The 25,000-nt window shown below is 37.9% G+C and overlaps 1 protein-coding gene across 1 annotated transcript in view; it reads left to right on the forward strand.

Annotated features, from left to right (window-relative positions):
- Window positions 1-15,011, forward strand: part of LOC101855947 (linear gramicidin synthase subunit D) — a gene marked incomplete in the record, with an annotated part of 47,714 nt that extends 32,703 nt beyond the window's left edge. Inside the window, 10 exon segments of the mRNA XM_035969738.1 lie at window positions 500-725; window positions 1,308-1,379; window positions 1,906-1,989; window positions 2,514-2,680; window positions 4,898-4,918; window positions 8,399-8,607; window positions 9,506-9,646; window positions 10,550-10,642; window positions 12,102-12,260; window positions 13,026-15,011. Of these exon segments, the coding sequence (XP_035825631.1) occupies window positions 500-725; window positions 1,308-1,379; window positions 1,906-1,989; window positions 2,514-2,680; window positions 4,898-4,918; window positions 8,399-8,607; window positions 9,506-9,646; window positions 10,550-10,642; window positions 12,102-12,260; window positions 13,026-13,169 (1,316 nt within the window).
- Between the last annotated feature and the right edge of the window lie 9,989 nt (window positions 15,012-25,000).

A 25,000-nucleotide genomic window follows, 5' to 3' on the forward strand; every position in this document is an offset into this window, starting at 1 on the left:
GTTAGTTAGTTAGTTAGTTAGTTAGTTAGTTAGTTAGTTAGTTAGTTAGTTAGTTTGTTTGTTTGTTTGTTTGTTTGGGGAGAGGGGTGCCTGCCCTAGGTAAAATGGTGTCTTGTTTCACCTACCAGAAAATTGAAATCTGTTTCACATAAAAGTGTCCATCGCTACAGCTGAAATTTTAAGTATAATTAATTAGACAAACAAACAAACGAAACAAAGAAATGACAAACATTCACACTATTGTTTCTGTTTACTCTATGTTATGCTGATAAAAACATCAGTTGCACAGAGAGCTTAACATTATTTTTTTAAAACTTCAATGAGGCATGCTCTGGAATCTTTATGCAACTCACGATCATAAGTGCAAGACTGTATTTGTAACGTGTCAGCATTTTTATTTTTGTTATGATACATTATAAGCTTAGGTCTGGTCTATAATTTTGGCGACAATATTTAGACATAACAAAACATCATTATTATATTGTTCTCATTTCCTCAGGGAACTTGTCCGGCGATTCGAAGAAAGCTTTCTGGAACCCACAAGACTTTACTCTGTTGATTATCCAAGCATGCGCCAAGACAGGCCTGGCACCAAACGTGGACTGGGACATAGAAATGACGCCAGTAGACTTTGCTGCCTCAGTTATTGTCAAATTGACGCAGACACCAGATTCTGCACTTGGAAGAACGTTACACTTGATCAATGATAAGCCAATGAAAGCAAGGTGAGATTTTGGTGTTTTTTTCTTATGTGAAAGTGATTGTTATCAGCCATTTTCATATAACCAGGTTTTGTTTTGTGGGTTGATTTTTTCGTCTTCTGTTTTCTTGTCATTCGTGTACTTTCCACTTCTGATAGATTATGTAGGCCCCTGTGGTGTCCAGAGATCAAAATTATACTTTATATTTGTTTGTTTTTTTAAACGTTTTGGTTTGTTTGTTTTATTTGTTTCTTTGTTTTCTTTGTTTCTTTGTTTGAGAGACATACGTCATGCGTTTACTTACCAGTATCGTTGGTGTAGCCCTTAGGCACTTTGTTGTCTCACACAGAAGAAGTGAGTTCGATTTTCGTGGGGAAAGGTGTTTTTAATCCAGCGTCTCTGTCTGCTGGTATGTTGAATCCCTCTCAGTCCACGTCAATGGCAAATTTGAAAACATACAGTTCTGGATATTATGAAAAACTGCCTGACTTTGGGATATTTTTGAAACTTTAGGCAACAAACTGTCAAAAACTTAACAATGTCTTTTAACATCTGTGCAACAATTCAATATTCTGTTCATGCTTATAATTCTGTGCTTATTTTCAGGGAAGTCTTCCAGTGGATGAATACTCATGGCTACCCTTTGATGCTTCTAGATTTTGATGAGTGGAAGAAAAGGTAGGCCTAACTTTTTAATTTAAAAACATTTTTTGGTTGTGGGGGATGTGGAGGGGGGGGGGGGGTTGCTCTACATCTTTACCAATGTTTGAGAGAAGGTGTAGAATTCTTAGAAGTTCTTGTGTTATACTGTTGAAACATCCATTTAGTGGTTTCTTTAAACAGGTGTCATCTTTTAGTATCGTCTTTGTTTTACACAGTGGGTATTTGAAGAAAAGGACTACATCACCAGATTTTCACCTATAGCTAGTCTTCGTACCTGTAGGCTACATAAGTATAGCTTAATCTTTAATCACCCCTTCCCCTTTTTCCATCTTTTAGTTTTCCGTCTTCCATTTAGTTTACCGTCTTTTAGTGTCGTCATTGTTTTACTCAAAGCTGATTTGAAGAAAAGGACTACATCACCAGATTTTCACCTATAGCTAGTCTTCGTACCTGTACATAAGTATAGCTTAATCTTTAATCACCCCCTCCCCCTTCTTCCTCAAAAAAAAAAAAATATCCTCCCCAATCCCTCCATGTTCAGGGTCGTGGAAGAACTGGATGCTCTAAATGGTGCCAGTGGGCCTAGTGCAGAGACAATGGCCAGAGTATTGGAGTCATATGTCAGGTAAGCCCCTTATGATAACCCTGAAAAGATTACGATAGTTTTGGGACAGTACCTAATCTATTTTCTTTTGCTCATAGCACTTATGGCATGAGGGTGCGGTGGCGGAGCCGTAAGTGCGCTCGTTCATGAAGCGGAAAGTCCGGGTTCGAGCTTCGGTTCAGACACAGATTTTTTTCGACCCCTCCTGCCCACCCTGCATTAATGGGTACCTAACTTCAAGTTGGGGAAGTAAAGGCCCGTGGAAAGGAACTGGCCCCCCCTACCACAATAATGCTTAAGGGCTAGGAAGTTGTCTCATTAACAAAGCAATCCTCAATACCCGGATCGGATGCTGGAACAACTTTACTTTACTTTTACTTATGGCATCCGTTATGCTAGCGGTTTGGCTACCCGGACTCGTTGACATGAGTTAACGGGTTTGAGAAATCGAGCGTCAGGCCCAACGTTGTGTCCTTGGAAAAGGCATTTTACAAGAATTTTCTTCACCACCGAGGTGTGAATGGGTATTTATTTATCTTGAACAGTGAATCAACGTTCCTGACCAACCTGAGCACCTACGACAACCAGAACATGCAGAGTCTGCTGTCACAGCTGGGCATGCTGTACCCGTACACAGACATACGACTGCTGAGGACCTACTTCACAGAGCTCACCAACAGGAGTGTGCTTGGGAGAAGGAAAAGCACTATCTGTATGTTAACGAACATATTATGTTTAGACTTTTATAGTCTGTAGACAAATTCATTATTTAAAATCTAAATGTTTATTTAGTAGCAGTAAAAGTTACGGTAGTTTTTGTGTGTGTAGAAATAGTAGTCATAGCAGCAGCAACAACAGCAGCAGCAGCAGCAGCAGCAGCAGCAGCAGCAGCAGCAGCAGCAGCAGCAGCAGCAGCAGCAGCAGTAGCAGTAGAAAGCAGCTGCTCTTGTTGTTGTTGTGTTGTTAGTTGTTGTTGTTGTTGTTGTTGTTGTTGTTGTAGCAATGGTAATAGGCTAGTAGTCGTTGCTTCCGTAGCAGAAGCATTCGATTTTGAACTTGCATGATTGTGTCCCTCCTTTTCTGTCTTCACAAACCAAATCCTGTCTTACAATTTTTGGGCTGCATTTCAAAATGTGCCCTATTATATGAGTATAATAAGTGACATTGGAGGAGAAAAAAAACCCAAGAAGAAAACAAGCAACAAGAAAACAAAGACAACTTGATTTTAAATCAACTCACAAGATTGATTACATTTCTTGAATGACATAACTCAGAGAATAATAAGAATCCTTTAAAAAGTAAAAACTAAATATTATTATTATGAATTAGCTCACCACGCCCCTTTTAGGGGAGATAACCGACCAATCCCTCCTTTTATGCCAAATAACACAGTGAGAGCCCTTTTATGAAAATCTCCATGCAAAGAAGGGCATTCACTCTGGGTGATTTGAATTGTAAACAAAAAGGGTAACAGCTGATAGTGCTCGAGCGGTAGCTTGCACGCCGGTGTCCTTATTCTCACAGTGATAGCATGCCTGCCTGAAGTAGACGAGACACACTTTTAAAAGCCTTGACCAATATGGCTGATGGTGAGAAAGGATGGTAGTGTTTCTGCTGTCTTCTTACACAGTTCTTAGTTGTCCCCTCGCTTTGCCCTTTTTGGCCTGTCTAGCTCTTTATTATTTCCTATGTACATGCAGTTAGTGAAGTACAGTAGTGATGCTGCAGGCCTTCACCCCTTGATTTTGGAGGCTCTCCATCTTGACATAATCATGGTATTCATATATGGAATCAGCTGCTGGTGCTGTCCATTTACTCAAGAAGTGTGGAACATGTTCTCCGGGTACAATACTACATGTACTGTGTTTTATTGCACAGTGTCTATTCGGATTCGGACACGGACACTATCTTTCTAAAGAACAATTTTCATGTCGAGTTTCACCAAAAATTGAAACAATCAAGATTGGTTTTCATCATTCTATAAATAGAAAAATAGAATAATAAGCTTTGGGTCGATTGATTTCAGTTTTGGCTATAAGGGTACCGATATCATTTAATTTATAATTTCATGGTTAAGGTTAGTTTCTAAGTACAGGTTAGAGTGCAGAGGTACGGTTTGGAGAGTAAGTATTGCTGAGGCCAAAACGTGATTATCCCTGATTAGGGCAGAATTATTCCTGCCGAATTATTCCTGCAGAACAATTTGATCAGTTCAATCAGATATAATTATTTTTGTTCTGCCAAATGAAGACTCAAGCCTCAACTTTCTCTGGCATGATATTAACTTCTTTTGTAAAGTTTAAGTGTGTGTTTCAGTTCTTAGTTTAAAGTATAATAAGCCGTCTCTAGCTCAGCCTTTTAAAAAGTGATAAAAAAGATGGAGAGGTTGAATCAATCTTTGTCTTTCATCCTCAAGTTGTCTAAGGCTAAATGTGGTGTGGAAGCTTGGTCAGAACAATGTCTCCATACAGTATAAGAAACATTTTAAAATTTTATGTTCTGCAACCTGGGAACAAATTTATTTTTCAATGAATGATAGAAATTGATTACAATGATAGCCTTGCGAATTCGGATGAACTTTTTGTATAGAGAGTCAAAACCGGTTATAACCCCCCCCCCCCCCCCCCACCCCTGTCCTTCTTCTAGTCATGGCAGTTCATTAATTAACATTAATCAGTCTGTGCTTTAATGTAACAAAGCACAGCATTAAAACATGTTGTATCCCCAGTTTTAATATTATATCACCAGTTTCATGCTCATCCCTATTTTGGTAGTATTTGCGATTTCACTGTAATCTCTTTTACCCCCAGGGTTCTAGTTAGTTAGTTTTGCTTTTTCTAAATTCATTAAATTGTTCTGTGGGTAAATGCTGATGAAGTGTTCAGGGAAAAGATTTTTCCTCACAGAAAAGAAACTCTTCCATCCTCAGGGGGTACACAGAATCAAAACTGTGAGTTTGGTTTCCAAATCCATGCTTTGAAATTTTCCTGCTTTTTTTACTTTTAAAAGAGGAAGAAATATTATAAATGGCAGAGTTACAAGATATGCACTTATGAAAAGTGGGAGAAAAGTGAAACTGAGCTAGCGTTAGTTTGTAATTTAAACATTTTGTGGAGCAAAATCTGTAGTTTAAGAATTTCTAGAATTAGGTACTTAAAGTAAAAACTAAATTCAAATTTTATCGTTACAAAAATAATATATGTGCTACCCCTCTGCTGCACCCTCCCCTATCCCTTTTGCAATTTCAATTAATATGAGAAAAAATAAGAGATATTTGGTTACTTTTGCTACAGTTAAAGACGGTTCCATCCCGCTGTACATAATGTTTCATCTATTTGATTGTATTTGATTTACCAAAGTGTTATAATCAGTGCATGCTTTCATTCCAAATAGTATTTAATAATATAGAACTACTGCAAAAGTTCTTTTAATGTTATATCATGACTGTTGTAAATTAGAGCCATTATAAATAAATACATGTATTCAAAATATCAATCTTGTTGGTAATACAAGCCAGTCTCTAACAATAATAGCCTTTCCTCCTTTCTCACCATGAATGAATTTAAACTCATATAATAATCCCTTCTCATCATGAATGAATTAAGACTTGAACTCGTTCCTTACACAGACTTTGTGGAATTTTTTCCTCCAGACATAGGCCGAGGCCTACTTTAGTTTTCAACTTCTTTATTGTCATGTTCCTATTGAAGAATTCTGCACTCATACAATTACCCTCGACTATTTTTATATCCTTTTGCAAATTCTCTGGTTAAAAATAAAGGGTTTTTTAATAATCATACAGCCACTTGAGTATGTTTAGGTTCTAAAGGTTGTTTATGAGTTTTTTAGTTTTTTTCTGTAATGTCATCCCTGCCATTGGAAAATGAGGGAAAAGAAAAATATTGTGAAACAGAGACAAGATTTTTTGTCATAATATGGGAAAGAAGGAAAATATCAGTACAGCAGTGAATTATTTAATATAGTAAAGCACCTTTCAAAATACGCCTACTGAAAATAAAGTTTTATTTTAGACCATGTATTAATTATTATATTTTAGAAGGTTTGATCAACTCTCTCTTGTCTATTGATGTCTCTTCTTTAAATAAAAAAAAAAAAATTTTTTATTATAGTTTTAATACCTTGTCAAAAGGATACTTTTAGTACTTTTTTTTCACTTTGGTCGCCAAGACACATTTTAAATTCTTACTGTGAAAGCATTCTATCAGTTTGCCAGTCAGAACTGTGATAAGTAACTCACTTTAATTATGCATGCACTTGCCATTAAATTTTTCCTATTTTTCTGATTTGTGCTACATGCCATGTGGTTTGGGCTCAACCCACGGGCTACTATGCAAGGATTCCTATCCGTCCACTGTCTGATATTACTACTATATTTTGGATTCATCGGCAAGCTGTTTAAATTTACTTAGCCCACAAAGCAAAACTTTACAGGAGAGTGGAAAAACTGTTTTTCTTTTTTTTTTACAAATGTACTCAAAATAATTATGTTTTTTGGGGGGTTTTTTTCGTTTTGGGGGGGGTTCTTCATTTAAAATTTGATTTTTGACAATATTTTTCTTGGGCACATGGAACTGATGAAGAAACTGCAATAAATAAAATATTTTTAAAATGTTGAGCTCAGTACATTGTAACAGCTGGTCGACAATATGTTTGTGCTGATGTACCTGAACTAGTGACTCTGTGGCAACTGATATGAACAGTTCATAGCTTTACTAGTCTTTTAGTTATAATCTCAGTCGATACTGATAAAAAATATTTTTTTCCCAACTTTCCTATGTGCTGAAGCAGCACAGGTTATAAACGTGTGTTGCCTCCTTTTAAATTGTTTGGGTCTTAATTTTGTTTAAAAATATTTTTCTCTTCTGTGTGGATAATTTCCTTTTACCCTGTTACCCTGTTAAGAGGCCATAATGTGCTACCTTTGAAATAAATTAAATTGTGTGGAGTTAGATGTAACACTCCAACCATGACATCTCCACTAATGTTAGCTTACCTGCGTTGTTCTTTGTTTAAAAACAGAATGAAACAAAAATGAGGAAAACATATGAAGTATACTGCTCTTGCTTGTAAACTTTTGAGAGAATTGCACGAGGATTTGAATTTCAACCATTTGACATATTTTTTATTTCATTATCATTACTTTTCTGTCACCATAGAATACAATTCAATAATAGTTCATTGTTGAATGGTTTCCAGCTTGTTCTTATTCAGTCTCTATCAGTTCAGTGGAACAGGTGTTTTTCTCTCTTGCATGCAAATGATGAGGTGTGATGCAGGTCTGTGACAGTTTTGCATAATATTAATTTATTATGTGGCTCAAAGTGCACATTTATTGAATATCACAAGCTCAACGATGGTGTATAGAAACATTCATAATCGAAGGATTTTGTGAAATAAAGAATGTGCTCGAGTTCCTCACACTCACAGCCTAATATCTTGAATTTAACATTCCATGGCTTTTAAAGAATTATTTCTTTTGTCTAAATGATTGGTAACCCAGAACACACTTGAGACCACAGATGGGAAACAGAATCCTCCGCATCAACAGACTGTTTTTCACTTGTATACCTTTGCAGTACGAGTGATTCCAATATTTATGATATTTTATAGTCCCATCTTGACCACCCATCATCAGATTCCTGTTTAACAAACAATCAATTCACTGCACTATCCTCGCTACCGCTCAATTCCCTTTCTGGCTGCATTTCATATGTTAAAAGATGTACACTTCATTTTTGTGTTTGTTGCAGAACTTATCTTGGTTTTTTTTGTTGTTGGTTTTTTGGTACTTAGTAGGCCTACTGTTTGAAAAACAGAACAGATTACAGTTCTTAAAGCCAACATCTTTCTCAATGATTGAGAGAGGAAAATGTTTGTGTTGTTTAAATTTATGGTTAGCACCGAAAAGGCTACTGCATTGAAGTTGTTATCCGCTTTTCTATTGTCCTAATTTATGTCCAAGGAAGTTCATGTACTAGTATGCTCACAGGCGCTCATGAGTCATTCATACATACAGCTGTGTGTGGATTCTTTTTTATTTACTCAGATGTGCACACTTTGCCCCTTAAATTTAATCACACACATACACACAAAATCTGAAACACATTCAGACATTAACACACACACACACACACACACACACACACACACACACACACACACACACATACACACACACACTCACACACACACACACACACACCCAAAAACGCACAATTCCGGCACCTGAATGATCTAAATCATGTTGATGGGGGCTTAAAAACACCTACATTTAAAATTCTTAAAATACTTGCGTGTTATAATAAATTCACCAGTAAAATGTTCTCGCAGTTTGATAATTGGATTATACCACTGGGGAGGTTCGGTAAATTCAAACATTTAGAGAATCTTCTCATATAATTTTCCTCAGTCCATCAACCACTGGCAGACCGTGTTGCCGTGGTGACAGGCGCTTCCAGCGGTATCGGCAAAGCCACTGCAAAGGCGCTTGCTGCTGCAGGAGCCAGAGTGGCCTTAGCCGCCCGCAGGGAGGAAGTCATCCAGGGCATCGCCAAGAGAATCAATGACGAAGGTGGTGAGGCCATCGCTGTGAAGACAGATGTGACAAGCAGAGACCAAGTAAGTAGTAGACAGCAGAAGATCTTGTCAGTATGTTAGTGTACTAGGGCCTATAAATGGCAGCTTGCACTGTATGCTTTCCAAGAAGTTGAGATTGTTTCAGAATTGTATCAGGTCTGCTGAGGTAATGGTATAGTTTGTAAAGCGCATAGAGCATACTGTTGAGTGGGACTTTGCGCTATACAAATGCTATCGATTATCTATTATTATTAGTAATCTACTGGGAACTGTACCAACTCTGTTCTAAATTAGAATAGGTTACACTAGCTAGAAAAAGGGAATTGATTGAATAATGAAATTCAAATCGACAGATCTAATCTTTGAAATTCATATTTTTTTATTGTTTCATTTTAGTGATGAAATATCATTGTACTTATTGACTCACATGCTCGTGTTCAATGATTGTTTGACATGAATAAGATCATTCATTAACATACCACCCCGCAAAGGCAGGGACAAGAGACCAAAATGCAAAGTAAAAAAAAATGTTGTGATGTCCGAGGAAGACATGGCATTATTTGTATTTTTGACAGTGAAACATTTTTAACAGATCTTTCCGGAATCACATATTATGTACATTTTATTTTTTGGATTCGTATTAATATACTCAATATTGGAATTATATATTTGAACTGCGTGTCAGGCTACTCTTTCTGTTTGAGAGGGTATGTTTTAATTTTATATTCTCCTATGGCAAGAGAAATCAGTATTAGAACCTTGTTTTCTGCTACTAATAGTCTTCCTTAGAATAACATTGGGTTACTGAAGAAACCAGAATTGGTGAAATATTGGACATTTTATAAAATATACACAGCTATATTCATGTCTTCAGCATTTATTCTGCTGTAAAACTAATAGTAACATTAGTAATGAGTGTATCACGTTTTCTGTTGTTGAGGTGAAAGCTTTGGTCCGCCAAGCAGAGTCTTCCCTGGGTCCTGTGGACATTCTGGTGAACTGTGCCGGGCTCATGTACTTCACAATGATGAAGAACATGCATGAAGATGAATGGGAGAGACAGATTGACGTCAACTGTAAGGTCAGTTGGTGCACAGTGATTTTCTTAAATTTTTATTATATTTTAATTTGGCAAAAGTCAAGAGAATGTCCCCCACTTGACTGAATATTTAGATCAAGAGCTATGTACATCAAGCACTCTCCGTATGCGACATTTTGGTTCACTGTTACAAAACCTTCCTTATTAGTTACCAAGGTAATTTATTGTGACACTGAGCGAAATTGTTTTTATTCGAGCTATATTATGCTAAGCCTAATTGTGTCATAGCCTTCTATGTTTTGGCCCTATCAGGGGGGTATCATTGAGGGGGATGCATGCAATCCAGTTTTCCCATAATTTGGTGTTTTGAAAAATTAGGTTTGACACTGTTTTGAAAATGATTTTAGTTAAGTGGTCATATGCATGATTTTTCACAAAAAATACAGCTGTTTGACCCCCAAAAGCGATGCATCTGTGCACAGGAGTGAATATTAAAAGATATAATCTTCTCGTGTTCCTGATTACTTGTACAAGGGAGGCACTAAAAAACAGTGGGACTACTTGTGCAGAAGGCGAGTTTTTATTGAGGGGCATTCTTTTGACTTGTACTGTCAATTCTTAGTGTAGTTAGTAAGAATGAGTCATTTGGTATGTTCTGTAAAGAATTTTTGTTCAATCGCTCATATTCTCAAATATAGTGAGACACTATGTGCTATCATGGCGTAAAATTATTTTCTTCATTTGAAAACAAATAATTTTATCCAGTAAGGGTGTGAAAAGAAGACAGAAGCTATTGCCACTGATTTTGTGTATATTTTCATGTGGATAATCGCACTAACCGCTTGACCATCACTGCTGCCCTTTGTACCATGTTCATGCATACAACATTTTAATTAAAGCATGTTTGATATAGGTGTGAGCAGGGTATTATTGATTTACTTCCAGGGTGTTACCAATGCCATTGGGGCTGTGCTTGATGGGATGATGAAGAGAGGCAGAGGCCACATTGTGAACATCTCTTCTAATGCCGGTAGACGGGTGAGCATTTTTATTGTACACGTACACATACATACTCCAGCATGCAGGCACATATACATACACACACACTCACACACAAACACACACACACACACACACACACACACACACACACACACACACACACACACTAACACACACACACTAACACACACACACACACACATATACATATATCATATTTCTTATTACATCTCTTATATCATTATTATACCTCTTTGTGCAACTTTTTCTGAATAATGAAAACTTGACTATTGTCGTTATGTCATTACTGGAAGTATTACAAATGTTCGAGATTGAAGATAAAGATTTCTGGTTTTTGGTTGAGTGAATTAACAGAGTTAACAACTTGTTACTCTTTCTGGGTTCTTCATCAATGAAGAGTTATTCTGATGCTGACAATAATAAGTGATTAATTAATTATGTATACATGTACTTTTAAGTGTCTTGGCTATTGTAGACATAACAACATAAAGGAAAAAAACTCTAATTGTAGCCAAAAACTTATGTGGATGTGAATTTTGTTATGCTAGCATTAATGTTCTTAGTTTAGTTGGGATTTACATACATTGTCAACAGCTTTTACTGAGAATGAATAGTATGGTACAACATCTTACCATACTTAATAACAGATAGTTTTTTGGTCATCATCATCATCCTTTGTCCCCCTGGATCAGGGTATAGGCCACAAACAAACACGTTCCACCTTTTTCCTAGCCCATTGATGTTATTCCATGGCTTCCCACTTTCCTGGTCAGTCATTCTGAAATACAGTAGAACCAGCCTTAGAGGTCACCTCTCCATAACAGTCACCTGTGCTAATGACCACTGTTCCATTACACCATTTATTGCTCCTTTATTTTTAACCTGCCCATAGCAGCCTCTTTCCATAGTGTCCACAGTCAGTCATTTTTTTTGTCAAGTCGGCACGAAAACTTGCTACAAAAGTTTTCCCACTCGCTCGTCCTGAGACTGACTATGTGATTCAGTAAGCACAAAGAAGTAGCTTGGTTTATCATCTGGCTAGCCAATAACTGGTGGGGCTTAAAGTCTGTTGGCATCGCTTTTTTTTGTTTAAAAGCTATTGATGGAAATGAAATGGAAAGTTGAAATTAAGATTTCAGATTCAACACCAGCAGTTGAATTTGTCTGGTAAATGAAATGACCGGAACAAAATTCAACATACGAGATATTCCAGCCAAAACTGAAAATACTCTAGTCAGTATTAAAACACACAGAATACTATTGAAATTAGAATGTGGCTGCCAGAAGGCAAGGGACACTACTAAGTAGGAAAAACAGTCACATATTATGAAGAACCAGCAGTTTGCTACCCCTGAGATCCGGCAGGGCAGTGCAAAGACGAAGAAGAAGAAGAATGACCATTGTGGACATGTTCCATGTATTGGGTGTTGGTATCAGCGTTGACTTTTACACTCAATCTTTTTCACAACTTCAGGGTTTTGCTGGCCTGGCTGTGTACTCCGGGACCAAGTTCTACGTGGAGGGCTTGTCGCAAGCTTTGAGGCATGAGGTCCTGGGGTCAGGGGTCAGGGTGACTTGTGTCCAGCCCGGAGATGTAAAGACACCGCTGATCACTATCTCCACCGATAAAGAGGTATGGTTAGCAGCGGAAATGAAATATGATGAAGTGTAGTGTAAAAGGAACTTTGAAAGAATCTTTTTTGTGGATTCTAATTTTTCTATGAGTGACCGTTTTTTCAAAGCTATAAATGTATTAATCGTTTATAATGAACTGATCTATACTAGGGAAATGGTTTATAGGGCATTAACATCTCCCTTTTTGTGATTTGTTTGCTACTTCACTCACTATAGACTTAACCCCATTCCAATTCATTACTAAATATATGTTTTATATTCATGTTGACAATATTGCTCTTCTGAAAAAGGTGTTCTAGATTTTTATTTGTCTTTACAGTACCCTTACCCTTCTCTTAAAAGATCGTCCTAGAGCTGTGCAAGTGAAGTTTCGGTGTACATCTCAACATACCTAGTATAGAAAGCTTAGGCTCTTGATTTTCTATCGAGTTGTGAAGTGCATAACTGATTCTGTGTTTTGGCTACGTTTACCCACAAGGCACAATTATAAATGTTAATTGTTAAGTGTAGGTCATAGAAAGTAAACTTGAATCATTGTTGTTTTTGATGGTGGCTTAAAAACACTTTGCCTATACATGTATTAATTTCGAATTTTCAAAGAATTGTATATATACACCTGACAGTGAAATTTCCCCCTCCTGCTGGTGTCTATTTGTTAACCTTCCACCCCCACCCCCACCCTTCGCCCCTCCCCTTTCCTACTTCAATATCTTGCTTTTGTCCATGTCTTATTTCTCTTCTTCTTGTCTTGGTGTCTTTGCAGGCAGTTGAGCAGTTTGATGTTGGCAGCAAGATTCAGGCTTTGGAACCGAACGACGTGGCTTCGGCCATTGTGTACACTGTGTCACAGCCTCAGTACGTCGCTGTCAACGAGATCCTTGTTGAGCCGAGAGAGGCTCCCATATAGTTGTCTTACATGTTTCCCTGACCGTCGCAAATAAGCAGTGTCGCTAGTGTCATCTTGTCGTATTCATAATCTGACTTCTGTCTCTGTCTCTCTGTCTCTCTCTGCCTCTGTCTCTCTCTGCCTCTGGCTCTTTCTCTCTCTCTCTCTCTCTCTCTCTCTCTCTCTCTCTCTTCTCTCTCTCTCTCTCTCTCTCTCTCTCTCTCACTTGCTCTCTCACTGATTTCCTCTTATAATGGTTAGGGTCTTCACTGTCTGAGGCAGAAGATGTGAATTCCCCACCCATGATGGAAAATGATTACGTGTGCTTTTTATTTTCTTTTAAAGGACAGTATTAGTGTAGTTTCAAGCATTACTAATTTGTGGTATGTTTGATTGGTGTTACAGGTCCTATTGCAATAGTGCTGTTGACTGATTCTTCTCTATCACACTGAACGAGATTTTGCACCAGTGTCTGTGGTGTAGTAGTTTGACGCACAGAAGACATGAGTTCAATGGCTAAGTGGTTTGGTACTTTATAAAGTATCTTCATTTGTCGTCAGGACTTCGTTTCCCTCTCAGCCCAGGGTGACCCTGACAGGCAGGCAGGTTGAAGCAGCCTGCCCCTTAAATGATTTAAATTGTCTCTATGAGGCCGTTAAACATGTCAAATGATTTTTAGATGTTGCATGCTTGAATACCAAACAGCAAGAAGTACTAAGATTGCAGAATTGTCAATGTCCATATTCTGCAAAAAGGTATGACAATCATGTGTATGATTATGGATTTCATTTTAAGATTGAATGGATTGTGTATATAATGCTTTAAAGGAGTTGGACAAGTCTGAGATCGATATGAGATATTGATACTGGAATATTGAAAGGATGGCCAAACCCATTGCTTGTAGCGTGTTGAATGAAAGGCAGTGGAGTTTTTAACTTACAGGCAAGCACATTATGTCACATTACTTTTGTGTCATGACGCAGTGGAATCAGGTGCTCGTTTATTTTTGGGCACGTGGAGTTATTTGTATCATCTGAAAGCTTATTATTAACTTATTCATTTGCCTTGCTTTCAATGAAAAACATTTCCATCTATCTTAAATGGAAGTTGAGATATTTGCAATTGAAGGAGGTGGGGGGTCACCTGGTTTCAGAGGTAAAATAAGCGAGAAATGGCGGCCAAAGTTTGGTGATTTCAATAGCTTGAGAGTCCTTGAAGACTGGAAATTTGCACATTTTGCACCTTTAATCAATGTTTTCCAGTAAAATTCACATGGAAATGTGTTTTCATATTGACTTAAAATGTGTTGAGCCAAGATACAAAACTCCGATAAAAATTGACAAACTGGCGTAAAATGCCTGTTTCTTCGATTTCAATATTTTGACGAGCACCTGATTGTATCATGATGCTTCACATTTGAATATTTCCCTGGTTTGTCTCCTAAAGTGATGCTATGTTGAGGAATGTGAAGTTTCAAATAAAGAACATCTAGGCCTATACACAGTTCAGCAGGCACATAGCGAAATCAGCGAGATAGAGTAATCTTTCCTTTATGTAGGTTAAATACAAAGAATCTTTTATAATTTTGTGTGTTTCTGTAATTTTGTAGGTTTGTTGTGGTAATGAATTTTTCTCATGGTTACTGTTCAGCAAGGAATTCCAATCAATGAAGACATATCTTATTGAATGTTATTGTTCTGTCCGAAGGCTGTACCAAAGAAATGTTTCCATCTCTGCTGTTACACATCATTTGCATGAACTTTGTAATTCAAATTCATTTTTTGTGACCCCATATCCTTTACAGAAAGAATGCCAGTGATTGAAATAAAATCTGCTACAGATGTAGTATCAGTTTGTAGCAAAGAGGCCTTTCTTTCTTTTTTAATGCATGTTTGTGTCTGACAATTTCTGCTTTTTTTGGTGGGGTTGGAGGGAGCGGGTATTCTTTAGCAACTTTATATCATCTTTTTTTTTCAAAAAAGAGAGATAAGGACGATAGATGTTTGATAGGTGCTGTGCCGCCAGAGGTTCACTCTACACACGGCGCACGGCGCCCACTCAGTGGCTACTTGATAATCTCTTTCCCATACACTTTTTTGTAATCTCTCCTATTCTTAGGCGCTTGCCGATTTTGTCATTATTTGCGCTGATTATGAAATGCTTTTATTTTAAGGATTTGGCCAATACTTTAAAAACAACAACTGGAAAGAAGATTTAAACTCGTATGGAGAAACTTCAAAGTATCGGCGTCAGCCCGGCCTGAAATCAAAATTAACATCTGGCGTGGCCAGGTATCAGCCAGCGACCAAAAGGCTGACGGGCGCCTGTGAGGGTTATGGGAGTGTCTATACGCACGCAATTGTGTGCACCAATTTAACACAATTTTGCTATTCTATACGTACGTACATACAAACACATTTTTTGCTATACGCACCCAATTGCGGGCACCAACACAATTCTTTTTTTTGGTATACGCACGCAACTGCATGCAAGATTTCATACTTTGCTATGCACGCAATTCCGTTAATTTATCTCTTCTTTAATTATGTTTCCCCTTTTCTGTCGCGGGCCTAAACGTGGTTAGGTGAGAGGATAAGAATTGATAAATCACCTGAGTCTTCACTCTTTTACCTTTTTCTTGAGATAAGAAGTTCAGAAACATCCGTGCAGCCAGAACAACTGTTCTTTAAATTTTCTGACTTTTTGGATTCCTCAGATTTTCAGCTGAAAACTGCCTCAGAAAAACAGAAAACGCGAGGTTGCATAGCAACATAATGAAATGTAACTCAAGGTGGCTTTCCTTCAAATCACTCAATAGTAGCCTTTCTTGTAGATTCGATGTCCCTTCTTCCAGTTTGGTACGACAGTGCGAACCTGACACTGAGCGTAAAGAAGACTCAATGTGTCCCTACAATTGCGTGTGTATAGGAGAACTTGAATTTCTGTGTCCGCAATTGCGTAGCCTATATATGTGTCGTGAGGGTTCACGCTCAAATTTACTGGAGAGGTCAGGGGCCGCCCTAGGACTGACGAGCATCAATCAGGAAAAAAAAAACGTCCGCAGGGTCTTTGATTCAATATACTGCCTAGCTTCTGATCCTAGCTTCTTTCGATTTGAATTTACTTACAGTACGAGTAGTTAAAGTTTAGTTGGAGCTGTAGGCCTACATTTGGTTGCTATTATTTTTTTTCCACTGTTCAAGGCATATTATTATCTAAGAGAGGCAAAACTGGCCACAGTTTGTCGTTAGTCTCTACCAGTTTACCACTTGTCCAGATAACATTCGGTAGGTCGATTCAGCATACTGTTATACCGCTAGCCCCGCTGATCCTTCCAACTTTATGCTCGTCCCAAGTTAGGCGGTGTAACGAGGTTGGACTGTATATGCCAGAATAAAGAGTGACATGACTTGGGCTTGGTTTCTTTTAAACTCCCAATACATACACGTATGTAGACATGCTTTGGTCACAAAGACCAATTTATTCTGGATTTTTCATGTTTTTTATGGTTCTTTTATTGCTGCTGTTGCAGCAGGTATTTGTGGGTTTAAGGGGTTGAAAGTCTGAACATAAATTCTGAGTATCATGTAGGCCTATATCAGTCTTCAGCTTAGATCATGCTACAGCATGGAATTGGTATATAAATCTCATCTCCATTGTTGCAAGAAAAAAATAGTAGGACTACAGCGGCATCCTCTAGAACCAAACAGGATTAATCAGAGGATAGTGGTAAACCGGAAAAGGGTGTTTTTCTTCTACATAGACCTATTATAACATGAGCAGCTTCTAAACCAAAAACCTGGCTAAATGGAAAAAAAACAACAACCTTTCGCCAGGTTCGCAGATTTCGGTTCAAGCGAATTCCATTGAATCTGCTATTTAAAAAAAAATTACATCTTGTAAATCAGGGTCGAACGAAGTTCAGATTTTTTTTTCAACGATGACAGTAAATTCGTACTGCATTTTCTTTTGAATATATTAACACCTTCATGACACAGGGTCAGTTTGTGCTTCACCGGGCAGCTTTGGATCACCAGGGACAAGAATAGCACTAGATTTAGTTGTTTCATCTTGCCTACAATTAGACCCAGTTTATAAATTTACTATCTCTAAAAGGAATAGATTTCTATATACGGAAAAAATATCGTTGAATGCGAATGTGTAATAAGTATAATGAAATACTTCCAGTAGAAACTGTATGCCGAATGGAAAATATTATGACGAACGGCTTTCGTCATCATGGTCCTCGTTCTTAGCAAGGCATGACGAACGCCGTACTTCAAGGGGAGGGGTCCCAGGATGGGGCTAAAAAGAGTAGTCCAGAAAAGTGTGTAAGAAAATAAAGTTTTGAGAAAAAACATGATTAAAAGATAAAACACGACATCGAATTAAAAATTGTGAAGATACATTAAGAGTTTTTGTAAACAGAGTTAGGCGGCATGCAAGCAACTGGCGTGCCAAATTTCTTGCAAGTGCAATGATTTATTATTGAATAATTTTTTTTTCAAAGTTTTTAATGCACGATGTCAAATTTCTATTTTTTTTATATCAGTCGAGCCTTAAAACAGCCAGCTGTGACCCCTCCCCTTAAAGCAACAGCTACTTGCTTCATTCCCCGTATAAGAAAAACTAACGAACAGCATACGTGATGTAGGCCATGAAGGGGTTAATATTACATGTACTTTTTAGATACGAAAATGATTAGATTATTAGTGCCACTGAATCAAGTAGTCAGCGTTACTGCAATTTGAATGAGCCTACTTGACAATCACCAAAGCTCAACTATATTACACTTTGAGCCACTTTAGATACCCACTTGGATTAGTGAAAGGTAGTCAATAAAAGTTTGTATGAATGCATCCGGCTAAATACGCTTAATAATAATAATAGTAGTAATAATGATGATGATGATAAAAATAATAATAATAATAATAATAATAATAATAATAATAATAATAATAATAATAATAATAATAATAGTAATAGTAATAATAATAATAATAATAATAATAATAATAATAATAATAATAATAGGCTAATAATAATATTAATAATAGATAAACAGACAGACAGATAGATAGATAGATAGATAGATAGATTGACAGATAGATAGATAGATAGATAGATAGATAGATAGATAGATAGATAGATAGATAGATAGATAGATAGATAGCATTTAATTTTGTATAGCATAAATTCCTGCTTAACAGCAAGCTCTATGCGCTTAACAATCTATTAACTAAATTATTACCCCAGCAGACCGGACTTATAGCATTCTGAAATGATTATTATATCAACTTCCTGGTAAGTATACAGAGCAAGCTGTCATTTAAAGTCGCTAAAACAACCACGTACAGACAAAAGCTTTCTCTGCGTTTGGTCGGGTACCCATTTCCACCTGAGCAGAGTGAGGAAAATCCATGTGAAGTGCCTTTCCCAAGGACACAACGCTCCTTCTTATTTCTTTTTTCAGTCACACCCCTGACCTTAAGGTACGAGAGCGGAAAATCTCGTGGTTCCCGTGTACAAGTTGTGCACGTTAAAGATCCCTTAGTGGTCCAAATTTCCAAAATCGATAAGAATAGGCTTCGGCCTCCACCTGGGCAAAATTCAATATTTCCTACCAACTGAAAATGTTAAATGTGTCCCGCGCGCTCATGATATGACCTCATGCAGTTGCGAGCACGGTAAAACAATTGCCAATCACACCAGAACCTCACCACAACTACCCAAAACTCCCAATTCAAGGGAGAGAGCAAAATAAAAAAAAATCAAACACCAGTGGCTCGAAGAATCGAAGAAGTTTTATTTTGCGACAGTATAAAATTCAATAATATAATATTGATGAGAAATGTACAAACAATTAGGAAAAGTTCAAAAGTGCAGACAAGAATCCAAACACGACTCCCCATTTCCATGAAAATAATGGTTACTGTTAAAGCAGTAGAAAGATCAAGGGTTTATTCTGAAAGAGTCACCGGTGTTCCAAGAGTAGAAGCGTAGAAAGACGAGAAACGTAAAGATTGCCTGGTACAAGGCTATTAATTGGGGCCAGAGGGGAAAGAAGAAGGAATAGGAATGGTTGAATGAGGAACGGGGGGGGGGGGGGGGGGGGGGGGAGGTAACATAACATCCCGCAATTACTATAGGAAGCTTGAATTAGTCTGAAGGGCTTCTGCTCTTGCCCCCAAATCGTCACTAGAATAAAATTTCTTTAACCAAAGGGGTTGTACTGGTTCAATGTTGTTGTACCTCGACAGAGCCCGAGATCCTTTGTGCTAAAATATAATATCAACATTATCCTGATCAAATTGCTCGGGAGAGCCACACAATCTTGAGGTAAAGGTGTCATTAAACCGATTTATTCCATGTGAAAAGTACACTTATCCTCCCGACCATTCGATCTGATCAGATTCTGCAAACCCCCAACTAGTTGAATAAGTGTACACCCCGCTTAACTGCATATTGTGTCGTTCGTGACTTTTTACTTATCCTGCACCCAGTTTCTTTACACGATTGGGTCTCACTTCCGTTTAAAAATGCAGACCAAAGACAGAAAACCGTCCAAAGGTGAGCGTGTATATAATACTTATTATTCTATACAGCTCGTAATTTGGCGTGTTTTCTAGTAATGGATAACGTGTCGTTCTTGTTGCTTCTGGCAGTCGATGCTCTTGCAAGAACAGAAGAGGGGGATGATGATACGTTCGTATTTGATCTTCTTGTTGATTTGCTCGTTCTCACAGTACGCGATGACCTGCGAAAATTAATATCATGACAGTAAGTAATAACAAAGATGGTGCATAACAAGATAGATCACTCCTGTCTTACAGCCAACTAAAAAAGTGTCCTCCAAATTCCGTGGCGCCCGCTTCGAAAAAGTACGGACTTTGCAATCAGAGTTACCCTACTTGTGAGAAAAACAATAAAAGTGATACTAACAAACTGGGCTATTCCTATTCTTCTTCTGGAGAAACGAAAGAGAGCTTCAAACGCATTAAGGTTATTTGTGTCATGACGTCATGGAATCAGGCACTCATCAAATTTTGGATATATTATTGTGTTACTGATATTGCCTTGCTCTTGATGATAAATATACCCCTCTATCTTGAACAGAAGTCGAGATATATTTGTGACTGAAAGAGGTGGGGGTCGCCTGGTGTCTGAATAAAAATTATTGAGAAAATGGTTGCTAACGTTTAGCGACTTCTAAATTTTAGTGTTGTTGGAAACAACAAATTAAACACTTTTTGTGCTTTTGATCAACGTTTTTAAACAAAATCCATGCAGGATATGTTTTTAAATGGACGCAAAAAAATGTTGAGCCCAAAGCAAAAAAACAAACAAAACAAAACAAAAAAACAGGTAAAAATTGTTTTTGTTGCAGGTTTTTAAATTAATTTGTTTTTTGGGGGGGGGGGGGGGTTCTTTTGATTTTTGTTTTTTATTTATTTATTTATTTATTTATTTTTAAATTTTTTTTTATCAATAACTATTGTTATGTTCATTAAAAAAACACAGTTAGGTTTAATTTGACAGAAAAAACGTATATCAACAGCACACAGAAGTAAATCTACAATTTCCAAGGAACCTCAAGCTTTGAAATTCGACAAACTTTAGCCACCATTTTCTCACTAATATTATCTCTGACATCGGGCGACCCTATCTCCTTCAATCGTAAATACCTCGACTTCTATTCAACATATTAGTAACTGTATTTTTTCATCAAAAGTCAGAGGTAATATTAATGAGAAAATGGCGGCTAAAGTTTGTCAAATTCCAAAACTTGAGTTTGGGAAAATGCCAGTTTTTGAAAATAATTTTGACTAACGCCTGATTTCACTAGGATGCCTCACATGAATTGTATTTGCGTATGTGCTTTTGTGAGTGTTCTCGGGAGAGAAACAAAGGAAGAGAGTGTGCGACAAATTAATTCATAGTTAATAGATAGAGAGAGATATCGCAAAAAGATACATAAACAAGCATCCAGATACATTTCTCCTGCCCTGACCTCCTTAACATTAACTCTTTAAATACATAGCAGATGCATACGTCCGATCTGCAGACAATAAATGGCCATGTTCCGTCACCTTTTCAACGATCATGCACCAATCAGAACCAACTACATGTACATGTACTACAATTATCAAATTGATGTCTGTGTCGAGAAGCGGAGCAAACTGTGAAAACACATCCTTGAGCACTGGAAGGCACACAGGGTCCTGACACAGGAAACGTAGCCCACCCTATTGACGCTACAAGAAAATCTGTACGTGCCGACAGACGAACTGAGCAGGACGGTCCAGAAATATTATTATGATAGATACAGAACTTCAAACGCCATGAGACGAGAAGAAAAATAGGAGAAATTCGAACCAGGAATTTGAATAAATGTATTCCAAAGTAGGCATGTTGTTGCTTCCCTTTTTACAAAAGAATTCAGACAAAGAAAACAGGATAATGAAAAATTATTTATATTATGCTTCTTTTCTAAAGTGTCCCCTATAGCAATATTTCTTTTCAAGCTTTGTCCGAATGACAAGAACGCATGTCTTTAGTGTGTTAATCATAATCACGTGCCAGATCCGAGAAAACAATGGCGTCATGGTTTCCCCATTCATTCCTTTACACTGATTGTAGCATCTTGGTACCGTGTTCTTGGAAGACGGACGTCTCAACAGAGAAATTGAGACGAGTGTACAAAAGGCTAACAGCGTCAGCTACCAGCTTGCCCCACTCCTCAAACATCCTTACATCCTCTTTGAGACCAAAGAGGAGCTCATTAACTCTATTGTCATTCCCACCTTGACCTACCAAAGCCAGACATTGACACGGAAAGTACGATAACCACCTGCGAGATGAGATGTCTAAGGAGAGCCTCTCAACAAAACCAGACGGACATGGTCAGAAACAACACGATCAGAGAAATGGTGGGAACAACACCTGTCCTCCACTTCATTCGAAGGCAAACAATCAGGTGGTTTAGACATCTCACACGTCTGGCACTTCACCAGCTTGCCAGTAAAGCCTACTACAGAAAAGTATCAGGATACAAGGTAAGAGGAAGACAAAGAAAAACCTGGATCCAGGGTGTGAAGGATACCCTGAAAACAAACAATATCCCACTTAGCCAGGCCATCAAACTTGCTGAAGACTGGGAGCTCTTTCTCGCCTCGGCACCCTAGAGGTACAAGATGACGGATGCAGTAAGTAAAGTTAGTACACTGATGCTATTAAAAAGTCTACATTATCCTTATCTTTCCCCATTATCCACCTGTTCAGGCTGTCCAAGTAGGTTGCTCCGTCTCGTTTGTCTTCAAGTTTACCAGTGAGTGCCAATGTTTTCGATGCTGCGGGGTTTCCATCTACGTTAATTGTACCAACAAGAGAAATGTAAAGAAAGCCATACTATATTCTCCCTTATTAACTAGAAAAAAATTAATATCACAAGTTGCAATATATCTTCTAAAACATTCTCATTAATCCAGTCAGACAAACAGTTTGGGAGAGGATAAATGGATAATATGTCACGGCACGGTAAAATCAGACGCTCGTCAATTTTGGGTATAATATAGAGTTATTGGTATTATCTTAAACTTTGTTCATTTGTCTTGCTTTTGATGAAAAAATACCCATACTAATAATATGTTGAATAGAAGTCGAGGTATTTATGATTGAAGGAGATAGGGTCGCCCGATATCAGAGGTAATATTAGTGAGAAAATGGCCGCTAAAGTTTGTCGAATTCCAAAGCTTGAGAGTCCTTGAAAATTGTAGATTTACTTCTGTGTGCTGTTGATATACGTTTTTTTTTCAGTCAAAATGAACATAACTGTGTTTTTTAATGAACATAACAATAGTTATTGAGAAAAAACAAAACGAAACAAAACAAACAAATAAAAAACAAAATTCAAAAGAAAAAAACAACCCCCACCCCCCAAAACCCCCCCCAGCAACAAAAACAATTTTTTAAACTATTAAAACTGCCTAACGGAATGGAAAAATGTCGTTGTCTTAGATTTCATGAATTTGACGAGTGCCTGATTTCACAACAGTGGCATACATCTACAGGTCACTGAAGAGTTACAACCTACCTGGATTGTTCGGTACTCAGTGATGAGTTACAACATACCTGGATTGTTCGGTACTCAGTGATGAGATACAACATACCTGGATTGTTCGGTACTCAGTGATGAGTTATAACATACCTGGATTGTTCGGTACTCAGTGATGCACTGGTTCACGGTGACGTTCCTGTTGTTCTCGTGGGGGTTGGGGTGGTAGCGGTCGTTGGGGTGATAGTTGTTGGTGTTCCAGTCTTTGTAGCCGCTTTTCTTCTCATGGCCTTTGAGTTTACAGTCAACGCACGACTTCGTCCTGAAAATCAGAGGGTGACGTACTCTCTATAATGAATTCGTAAATAGAAGTAACAGACACATTAATACTGATCGCTCGTGTGACTTTATGAAGTTCTAAGCACCGTAAAAAACAAACAAACAAAAAAGGCACCCCCCCAAGTAATAGGCCTCCTGATGTCTGCGTTGTTGCGGGTATGCTCTTCGCCGTCGTACGAAAAGTATCTGAGTTCGATTCCTGTGTGGGGAAGATTTTTTTGCCTTGGATTTTTATTTCCATTCGACTGTAACTTAGCTTAGAAAAAGGATTTTGATGGATTTTTGACATAACATTCACGGACGGTCTTACAGAAGAGAGCTTGACAGAAGACACAGCGAGCAACTTGCTAGGAAAAGATGCCACCCCTATGCGGCAGAAGATATTCGAGGACGTCTGCGACGAGCACCCAGGAACTATTCGGAGACGCACTCCTGCATACAGATGCACTGCTTTTGGGGAGGGGGCGGCGGTCAAACAGCGTATTATTTGCTGCAGATCACACGTATAGCCCCTAAAACTGTAGAAAATCAATTATTTTAAAGAACATTTCAAACTCAACTGACTGCAAGATATCAAATTAGGGGTTCAAACAGGGAGGGGGGGCATACCCCCCTGTAACCCCCACCCCCACCCCAGATTATTTTCACTTGGTCTAGAGGCACAAAGCAATTTAATTGGTCTATCTCCGTCGGAGACGTCTCTGGATAGATACTGCGCCCCTACGCAGAGGAGATTGTGACGGAATAGTGCTATCCCACTAGAGGAGAAGTTGAGTCTTATGTTGCTGAGACAACTACTATTTATCTTAGTTAGTTTTATTAAGATTTTTACCACACTTGCAAAACAATACGGTCATATTAGTGCTGAAGATTACAAAAATGTAACAAACATAAGGAAGAAGGAGGGAAGGTAAGGACGATAGATGTTTGATATCAAAAGAAGGAGCGAACCATATAAAAGCCCCCAATAACCACCAATCTACTATTTATATTATCTAAAAAGCTTGAGAGGGAATACGTGATTACCAAATAACTGTGAAAATGCTGACAAACATAAATGCATTGATTTATAAACCTATGAAAGAATTGTTCCATTATAGTAACATATGGCAATACGGGATTCACTTTTGTAAGAGTTTTACGGCATTTGCAAAAAAACAAAACAAACCCCGAATAAATTTTTTTTTAAAAAAAGGTCATATAAGCGACGAAGATTAGAGGGGATGCTAGAGTCAGCTTAGGGTAGCAGCTGTTTTATCTCTTATTGTAGGTCTATAATAATATGTAAGATCCAACTTACGAGCAAACGCTGAACTTGGGCACCTCCTGGAAGCCCTGCAGAATCCAGCATTTGCCCCCGTTGGACTGACTGGTGTAGCTGAACAGCGTAAGGTCTTGCGACGGGCACGTCGAGTTGGCGGTCACGAAACTGGAAAACGGAATAATATGTGTCACGACG

The sequence above is a fragment of the Aplysia californica genome, unplaced genomic scaffold (genome assembly GCF_000002075.1).
Source record: "Aplysia californica isolate F4 #8 unplaced genomic scaffold, AplCal3.0 scaffold00176, whole genome shotgun sequence".
In the NCBI taxonomy this organism is placed as follows: Eukaryota; Metazoa; Mollusca; class Gastropoda; order Aplysiida; family Aplysiidae; genus Aplysia; species Aplysia californica.